General features: G+C 33.9%; 1 protein-coding gene across 1 annotated transcript in view; it reads right to left on the bottom strand.

Annotated features, from left to right (window-relative positions):
* LOC117173847 (metastasis-associated protein MTA3-like) overlaps window positions 1-5,953 on the bottom strand; it is a 24,492-nt gene extending 18,539 nt beyond the window's left edge. Inside the window, exon 1 of the mRNA XM_033362494.1 lies at window positions 5,184-5,953. Coding sequence (XP_033218385.1) covers window positions 5,184-5,301 — 118 coding nt within the window. The 5' untranslated portion in view covers window positions 5,302-5,953. The remainder of the gene's footprint in view (window positions 1-5,183) is intronic.
* Between the last annotated feature and the right edge of the window lie 4,374 nt (window positions 5,954-10,327).

The raw sequence follows: 10,327 nt of genomic DNA, 5'->3' as shown, positions 1-10,327 counted from the left end.
AAAAGAATGTGGTGCAGAAGAGACACTAGTAGACACATGGGAAAGAAATCGGTTAAGATGGTTCGGACATGTTGAGAGAATGCCAAATGAACGACTAACGAAGCAAGCGTACCAAGGTAAAGTAAATGGCAACGTGCCCAGAGGTAGACCGCGGAAAGAATGGTTAGAATGTGTGAATGAGACCCTACTTAGAAGAGACATAAGAAGTCACAGAAACACGAGAGTCTGCATGAAAAAATGCATGGACATAAAAGAAGCTAGAGAAGTATGCCAGGACAGGAAAGTATGGCGGCAAATAGTTAATAAAAAGAGTGACAGTAGAGTGAATGACGCCTGAAACAATGACCTTGGCTATTAATGGACCCAAGTGGGGAACCTTACATAAAGACTTTGTGAGGTTCTTCGCTTGGGGTGATTGCTAGAGAGATTGATCAGCAACCTGGGTCGGAGCAGTGTTGCGGAACGAACGTGTTATTTACTTAAATAGCACGAGAATTCTGGATAAATCTGAAAAATCTCTATCCCTTCCACACACTACTCCTTTCCCCTGCCGAGTGAGTCACGCCTACCCCGAAAGGGAAATGGCTTAATGGTGTAATAATAATAATAATAATAATAATAAAATTCAACCAATTCGATTTTAATTATAAAACTAAAACCTATGAAAGGAAAAAAAATGAAAAATTCGAAACCTCTAAAAATTCATCTAAAAATTAATATAAGAAAAAACTTTAGTTCCAAGGACCCAAGAATTACAAAAACCGCGAAATCTCCTGGTGTAATATTTTTCTCCTGGCTTTATCCAGATATTCTCAAGGTTCAAGTTGCTACCGGGTGAGTGGCCATTATGAAAACATTTCAACCCAAAAAGGACTACAAATTAAATTAAACCCATTTTTTGATAGCGTGCATAGTTATTATTTTAACCGTTCTTGACGAGTATCAATTGTAACCAAATATTTGCGGTTGCTGGTATATTTCAGATAGTATTTCCCATCCTAGATGTACCTAAAGTTCAGAACGGTCAATTGAACGAAATATTTTTCCCTATTTCTATTTTACTCATAAATATTGTTCCAACAGCAATTTAAAATATGCATTTTATATCTGTTTAAATAAAAAGTTATTTCCAATGTAAAAGAACAAAATTCTCAGTACTTTTTTTGGTTTACAAAGTCATCAGCAAAAAATTTCGTTCATTTGAACGTTCGGAACTTCAAGCACATCCATCCTAGTCTAGCTTCAGCGAGATTTATCATATTTATATTACACCTTTAAAGAAGCCCATTTTTGATATCATGGTTCAACCAAATTCATGTAAGGCAATAGAAAATAGAACTTGCCATTTAAATGAATGAAAATTAGTATGCGTGCGCGAAACGTAAGCATTTGCGAATGTAAATACTGAAGGGGGCCCCACATCTACCGTGAGTCGTCTAGTTTTTGTTGACGTATGATGAGATAAATATAAAATTTACTTGAAATAGTACAATTTATGAACTAAATGACGTCACGGTCGTGCTAAAATAGGTGAAAATGTCAGTAAGGTTAGCATAGGTGTTACATCTTGATATGGGAGCGCATAACGCCTTTTTGGCGAAAATATTCTAAATGTGAAAATAAGTTAAAAAGGCCTGAATAGTAATATTTTTTTTAACTTAGCTTGCATTTACGAAATTCTGTTTAATCCTGTTATTGGTTGAAGACCTTCCAGTTTCACGAAATACAATCAAATATCTGAAATTTGAGGTTAAAGTCCCCAATCTGATACACTAACCTAATATTCTGGATATTTTATTTTATTCCGTGACACCGAAAGGTACTCAATCGACCAACGAATGGAACATAATTAAGATAAAAAGATTCTACACATGACAAATATTACTATTCGTATATTTATAACTTTTATGTTTTAAATATTTTCCCCAAAAAGTCGTATGTATTCCCATAACGTAATGCTAAAATAGTCCATTCAAACCCTGTATGAGAACCCTCTAATAAAATGCTAATTGGTTTCAAAACTAGTTTCTAAAGGGTTAATGCGATCTAGTTATATTACAATACAGAATTCATGAGTATTTCAATATATTCAGCATAAATATTCGCGACGGGCCCAAGAAAAGGCCCACTTTTTCGTAACGAAGTTTCGTATAGAATCGTATAGCCGGATAAATTCTCGATATTGTAAACCCAAAATGAACCTTCTAGGTTGAAAAACAATTTACCAAGGCACGTGTTATATTTTTTCTCAAAAAAAAAAATAAATAAATAAAATATACACACTTTCGATCACTCCCCGGATATAAATATGTATAATGTCACCCGATGGAACATACATTGATGTATGATTTATCATCAAAACCCCAAAATCGAGATTTGCGAACGTTCACATATTCAGAAATATTTAATAAATCTAACACGAGCTGCCTTTAAGGAAAAAGAGTGGTGTTTGAACACATAACTACGAGCGAAATTCTGACAAACCAACAAAAATCGTACGATCATTCAATTCGTCATTAAATTAAGTGTACATCTATATGAAAAGCTCAGGTTAAATGTGGACATATCTTCCGTGATTTAGAGAAACAGCACTAACTGCAAAATATCGAATTTTTGTTGTTACTAAAGGTACTTAATTTTAGTTGAAAATTCCTCATGAAAACCTAATTGCTCAATTTTTAGCGCAACATTTTTCTTTTTAGTTCAGAGGCTCAAATATTTAATTTGAAAATTTCAGAAAAGAGTTAAATATAAACTAACAATTAATCAAATAAAATTGTATCAAACATCAAATCTATTTTTTAATCTATTTTGTAGAAAATTCGTGTTTTTTAAAGTAGAAAATCAATCCTCCTGGTTGAAAATTCGACTACTGGTTAAAAATTGATCATTCATCTTTTTTGGTTGGAAATGCAACTATTTGGTTGAAAATTAATCTATTTTGCTTGGGGATTCAATTATTTTGTTGTAAATTCGTCGTTTTTGATTCAGTTCAACTTTTTTTTTAATGAAAATATTTTCTTGATTAAAATATGAAATAGTTGGTTGAAAGTTAACGTCTTTGTTTTCACGGAGTAACTTACTTGTGCCCTTCCATCTACCTCAAACTGTATTCATACAGCTTCTAGAAGAAAATTTCTGACTTTCGTCTTATCATAACGACTTAGCCCAACAACCTACCGACCGAAAGACAAAAATGAACAAAAGATCTTCCTACGTATCCTATAATCAGGATGTCCAGAGTTTCTTTAAGAAAATCCAGGACCTTTCCAGGTTTTCCAACACAAAAAAAAATTAATTTTTCCAGGTACCTTTTTTTTTAAGCGAAAAAATACTTTTCACGAAATATGGTGCAAATGGTTCTAGTACTGTGCCTGGTATCTAGTCTAGTGGAACTAAAAAATACTGTCATATATGAAATTTCTCATACGCCCCAAAATCTCATTTTATGAGCAATTTTAACGACATTTTTTACTTCAATAATATTTTGCTATTGACATAACCACAGGTAGTTAAATTCCATATGTAATGAGCTTTTTTTGATTAGAATTATTTTAATTTTGACTGATCCTGGCAAAAGTTTTGGACATGCATTCATTTCGAATGTCGAACTTTTGTTCGGATTGGTTCAGGTACAGATTTCGAAATAATTCTGAATGAATTCCTATTCGAAACTTTCGCCAGTAGAGTTGTCGAATTTTAAACAGAAACGATTAAACTTTAACCAAAAACAGTTGCAGTTCCAAAAAAATAGTTAAAACAAATATGTACTTCAATTTTCAAATAATGAATAATTTTCAACAAATAAAGATTTTTCAACCCAGAAAGAAAAAAAATTACATCGAAATTGTTGAATTTTCAAGCCGAAAGACGAACTTTTTGTAAAACTGTTAGTTGCATTTTGAACCAAAAAATCCGTGATATCGAACATATATAAAACGAACAATCTACTTTTAACAAGTCGTGTTTTTCTACTTTCAAACTTGGTCTTTTTTTCTTGCACCGGAGAACAGCTTTAAAACCCTATTTTTTCTTTAAGAGAATACAAATTCCAGGGCCACGAAGAAAATTCAAGAACTTTTCTATGTCTTAAATCATTTCTAGGACGGTAGACACCCTGCATAATTCATTACTTCGCCCGCTTTTATGAATTATTCGTACAGGATTAATGAAATGGTTACGGGGAAAATTCGGAAGGGTGGATCCTGATGGGGAATAGAATCAACTGGCAATATACAGAAAGCTAGCTGTTGAGCAACTAGTAAGGCAAGTAAAGGGGAGAGGACTGGAAGGTGAAATAGTAAATCCGTTTAATGCGACAAACTACAAAGGGCACGAAGGAAGACGAAAGAACGGGAAGAATCGTGGTGCGTTGTAGGATCGGAAGAGCGTTAATCGGCGGATTCATCAAGCGAGGAAGAATTAGCATGACCTGGTCAGAGGTCGAGGGGGTGGGGGTCACCGTTGTCACTCCTCCACTCACCTTCCCCTGGGGCATTCGCGGCCGGACGTGTAAATGCAGGACGCCGTGGGGTGGAGGGTGACTTCCAGGGGGAAGATACAGATGAGAAGAGGAAAGCGAGACCCTGGAAGGGGGAGAACAGGGGGGGATCCGAGAGTGGTGATGGGGACGCCGCGGCTTCAGCGAATCGCACTCGCGAAAAGGACATTAACTCCTCGCACTAATTAAAAAAGTCCTATCTAAAAGAAACTTTTGTAACACTTCGATTCCTCATTTCTCAAACATGTTTCATAAACACGTTATGAAATTGCAATTGTAATGATAAAGCTATATTTTGATTTGTTGGATTGACTTTAGTTAGGAATTTAATAATCAGTTGGTTAGGTTGTTAGCCTAATAACTATATGTATGTCATTTTACAACAAGAAACTAGCTGTTCTCAAAAATGGGACTGGTAATTCTAACTTTCACGTTAAAGATAAAATATCCGCATCATTTTTGCACACAAAAAAACTAACTATTTGACCGATCAAACTGGTAATGCTTACTCCACAGCTCAAGATATGATAACTACAATGTTTATCAAATACGAAACTGGTTCTTCCCAAAAATTAAATTCATAATCGTTTTGAGCACTTGCAGTATTTTCGAAATTCTTTTCATATGTAAATGGTGGCATTATGGTATTTGTTAATTATTTGTTGATGCCTGCATTACTTACCTCCCACCCGGTACATGTTGGCCGTCATGTTGCTGGCGTCTTGCTGAGTGGCCCCGAGAGCGAAATTGGCGTTCTCGTGGTTACCGTGGCTCTCGTGGTATTCGGCCGGCATCGGCATGAAGAAGGCCGTCGTCGCCGATCCGTCGTACTCCGTGCTCTTATGTCTAAATCTCCACTTCCTGGTGGAAAGTCACCACCTGGCGAAAGCAAGCACTGAGCGTGTCACTCCATATCTTACCCGTCCCGGGAAGCCGGGCCTCCAGGTCGAAATGCGACGAGTCCTGCAAATTAGCGAAACTCTTGGCAAAAATTCACCACCCGCTACCCTTGAATTTCGAAATTTGGTCAGTGGCACTCGCGACCTATTGAACGATTGGCGGTAGGTCGGGTGATGAGATTCGCGCGCACTGGGGAGCTTCAGGTGCCCGGGGATGAAGTCGAATCGTGGAGAAGTGGCATCATCGAGAGCAGGAGCTCAGTGGTCATCGCTCTGCTGGCTAGGGAACTCCGCCATCTTCATTTTGGCGAGTGTGCGGGGCACGCACTCACCCGAGCTTCGAGGGCTCACCACCATCAACCGACAAATTCACGCACCTTTTGCAGCTCAACAGGAGTCGGAAACCGTGATTCGCCAGTCAATTTTTGAGGTAGTTTTCTTTTTCGAAAACGATACGCTCGCGCACTAGATTATTTAAGAGAGTCGTACGAATTAACGCCGGAAAACGCGCGCAATACGGATACCCGGTCAATCGAACAACACTGACCGCGGACCCCGGAGGCCACAGTTGTGAGAGGGCATGGTAGCCACGGTGGAAGAACATTAGGTATAGTAATGCGCAAACGCCTGGTAGTACTCTTCTGCGCAGTACTAGAGGTATTTCACTTTGTGACGTCATACAACATGATGCCAAATACCGCTGTTGCATAAACATTGGTAAAGATCAGAGATGGGTAAGTAAAATACCCTAGGTAATTAACGTAATTTTTACCGTAAATGACTAGGTATTTTATATATTTAGTTTATAACACGATGTAAATTATGGTATATTTACACGCCTGTAGTTTGCAAACGAAAAAATGTATCTTCTTCTCATTCTACCATGTGACGATACCACGCATTTATTGAACTCTAGATTTTCTCTGTTTTTCCGTTGGGTAGAAAATCTAGAGTGAGATAAATTTTCACTTCAACCACCAGCTAATTTCACTTCGTGGAATGCTGAGGGGAAAACAATGTACCAAATGCATGGGATAAAACTTTATTTTTTTTTATGTCTTCGTAATAAGTAGTAATTACTACCATTTTATTATGCCATAAAATAGTTCTTAAAAAATATAAATTATTTGTCAAGTATACTTATATAGAAAAAATTATTTACGAAGATATTAGCAAGTAAGGTAGATTGTTTACTGCTGTTCAAAACTTCTCCCTCTTACAAACCTCTATTTTTCCTTTTCAATAATACTTTGCGACTTTGCAGTTCAACTTTTCATTAAGCTGCATTCCACGTTTTATATTTTGTACACTCCTTTTTTATCATTTTCTTTTAAAAGCATTATTTTGCTTAATTTGAGTTCGAATTTCGTGGGAACTTCTGTAAAGTTCGCTAGCGCCTCCTAATGATCGATATACGCTCCCATTACGCGTATATATGGGACTTTATGTTCAGCGGTTGTACTTTCTCTATTAAATATTAACTTGGTCAATATTTCATAAGGTTAATAACATATATATATATATATATATATATATATATGTGTGTCAGCGTGTGTGTGTGTGCATGTGTGTGGGCGTGATAAAAATATGAAAAATAACTACAAATTACGAATGCTTTTTAGGTTTGATAGAAATTACATATTGTATCATTTCATATATCGTACACTTCACTGTGTGAACTCACAAAAGTGTGTGAAATTACACCGTCTAGCGATGTAAATAAAAGGACCTCGAACAAGGGGAAAATTCAGTCGCAGCGTGTAGAAATACCATACGTCGGTAAAATCAATTTCTTGCGATTAAAAATTACATTGAGATTTTTTACTTTACCAAAGATCTCTAATTTTACCCTGACGGAAACTGTAAGGGTACCTTTTCACGGAGACCCATTTCGAATTAATTTGGCACACCGAGTTCGTATCTAGGTTATTAACCAATCAAATTTGCCATAAACCAACAAAGTATCTAGAAATGAATCCTATGACAAACATTAATTCCACGAATAATTCAAAACAGGTCTCCATGATAAAAAACCCTAAGCTTTTTAAATTATAATTAATTGAAAATTTAGCCTAATGATATAATTTTATAGAGTATTCTCAGGCGAAATAGCCTGGCCGGTTTTAGACTATTTGCAGGTTCGATTTAAATGATTTAGTCTCAGAGATAGTCAGAAAGAGTTGAGTCCTTTTCAAGGTTCTTGGAGAGGTCCTTTTAAGAGTGATGCCAGAGTTGAGGTGGGAGATAGCCGAGATAATGGAATGAGAGAATGTGAAAAACATGCGCTGATAACTGTGCCCTCTTGGCGGATTACCTAAGAGTTAATTTGAAGGCGCAAGTTGCGCGTCGTTAAATGACGAAAGTTAGCAATTTCTGAAATAATTTAACAATTAAGTTTCTGTTCAATTCATGGACATAGGAAACAAGGGACTAGGCATGCCATTGCGTGGGTGATGCAATGAGGGGGGAGGTCCGCCACCTTTTGATGTCCCGCGACAAACATGGCTGCGCCCACATGTTTTTATTTTCATGCACAGTTTGTCGGCAAAAATGCTCGTGCGCATAATCAAATGACACATCGTAAGATGGCGGCTCTCCCCGCTCATGAAATTCTCCCCCCTCCCGTGGATTCAACCCCGCTCGATAAAGTTAGGATGGCATGCCTAGTCCCTTGTTTCCTATGTCCATGGTTCAATTAGTTACCCGCTCTGGAAAATTCCTTGTAATTTTAAAAATACCCTGAAATATTTTAAGTCTTTTAAAATCTCATACTAAGTTATTAAAATCAATGGAAAATTCCTTCGAATCTATTAAAATATCCTAAGATATATCAAATCCTTTGAAATCTCATATTAAATTACGGTAATCAATTGAGAATTCCTTGGAACCTTTTAAAATACTCTGAAGTATTTCGAAACCATCAAAATATTTAGAAAAACCTTGACATCTTTTCAAGATTTATAAGGTACTTTGGAGTTTTTTTAAACAACCCTGATATAATTGTTCAAATTCTTTGAAATTCCTTTAAATTATAAAAATGAATCTCATCGAGTCGAAAATTATTCTTATTGAATAGTTGAAAATGTTTGAAAATTAGATTTCCAACGCTTTGAAGTTTTATTGATCCCATTGTCAAAACTCTAATCTACAAACATTTCAATATTTAACGTTTTGGAACTTTTTTCAAATTTCAATCTGAAGCTTTACAAAATTTCAAAAGATTTTGAAGGATTTTAAATGTTTGAGGATGTTTTAAAAGATGTAAAGGAATCTTTAATTTGTTTTTATAATTTAAAGGAATTTCAAAGAAATAAAAAAATTTTAGAAGGGTTATTTAAAAAAATTCAAAAGTACTTTAGAAATCTTTAAAAAAAGTTCTAGGTATTTCAAAAGATTTTAAAGGATTTAAGAGAATTTAAAAAGATTCCAAGGAATTTTCAATTGATTATGGTAAGTTAATATGATATTTTAAAGGATTTGATATATTTCATGGTATTTTAAAAATTTCAATATATTTTCAAGAGCTTTACAAAATTTCTAGTGATTTCGAAAGATTTCAAAAGATTTTAAATATTTAAAAATGTTTCAAAAGATGTCAAGGAATTTTCAACTTATTTTTATTATTTTAAGAAATTTAAGAAAATTACAAAAATTTTAGCATGATTATTTTTAAAAAAATTCAAAAGTACTTTGGAAAACTTAAAAAAAAAAGTTTAAGGTGTGTGTAATTAAGTATATTAATAAATATTACGAGTTTACCGCAACATCAATTTTGTAAATGGAAATTTTCAATTAAGTAATTTCATTTCATGATCAAATGTTTTCCAACTGTTTCTAAACATTATTGATTCAAAAGAAAATTTTAGTTGCAAATGGGTTTTCTAATATTATAGGAAATAACTCTGTTCTTAAAATTTTTCTATCGTAGTATACAATTTGTAAAGTTTTTCAAGCTTTGAAAGAGGTAAGAAAAATGAAATACATAATGGGCAAAAAACTTAGAATATCTTAATCTTTTAAATAATTGTATTTTGATTTTAACAACACGAAAGAAAATCTAAAAGGTTTTAGGACAATTAAAAGATTTTTTAGGAAAACTGAATGATTTCGAAGGTGTAGAAGTTTTGTAAAGGTTTTAAAGTAATTTAAAATTAGAAAATTTAAATTTTTCTATACATTTTTAAAACAATTTTTAACAATTTTATAAAATGTTGAGTATTTCGAAAAAAAAATGTTCGAAGCTATTTAGGAATTTTGGAAGGATGAAATTTCTTGGTAAGATTCCTCTGGAAGTTTCTACAAATCTCTAAGTTTTGAAGGTCATTGTAAAAATGTAATTTTTATTACAAAAATTATTTAGGAATTTCGGAATTTTTGTAGAGATTAACAATATTTAAAAACATGAATAGTTTTTCAAAAAAATATTTCTTCAAATCTTCTGAAAGTCCTAAATATCTTTTAAGCTGACTAATTTAACCTAATATTTTGTGTGTCCTGCAAAATAAAAAAAAATGCATAAAATTTTTCTGCATTTTTTCGGCATATGTGAAATCTTCAAAAATGTTTTTGAAATATCTCCGGAATCTTACGAAAATTATATTTATATAACTTTAAAAAGAAAAACATAAGCGTTAATTCCTTATTGTCAAAACTTGGAATGTGGTTTTACCTTTGTAACAAGCTAATAGTTATTCCAAATTTGTATTTTGTATTAAAAATGATTGTAATTGCAAAAAAAAAACATTATTTCTTAACTCTAAACTGAAGCTGACATTAATAGCCCACATTTTAAAAATTTTTTTTCCCCTTATTTTTAAAAAATTTTTAAATCAAACAACCACTGCGTGTTCCTACTGTCAGGAACCGTCAACTAAAAATGACACCAGCTCCAAGAATATACGCGATAAATCACACCTATGGCAAAGTC

Source organism: Belonocnema kinseyi, chromosome 5 (assembly GCF_010883055.1).
Source record: "Belonocnema kinseyi isolate 2016_QV_RU_SX_M_011 chromosome 5, B_treatae_v1, whole genome shotgun sequence".
Taxonomy (NCBI): domain Eukaryota; kingdom Metazoa; phylum Arthropoda; class Insecta; order Hymenoptera; family Cynipidae; genus Belonocnema; species Belonocnema kinseyi.
Note: the sequence above shows the minus strand (reverse complement) of the source record. Positions and strands in the feature narration are given on the sequence as shown.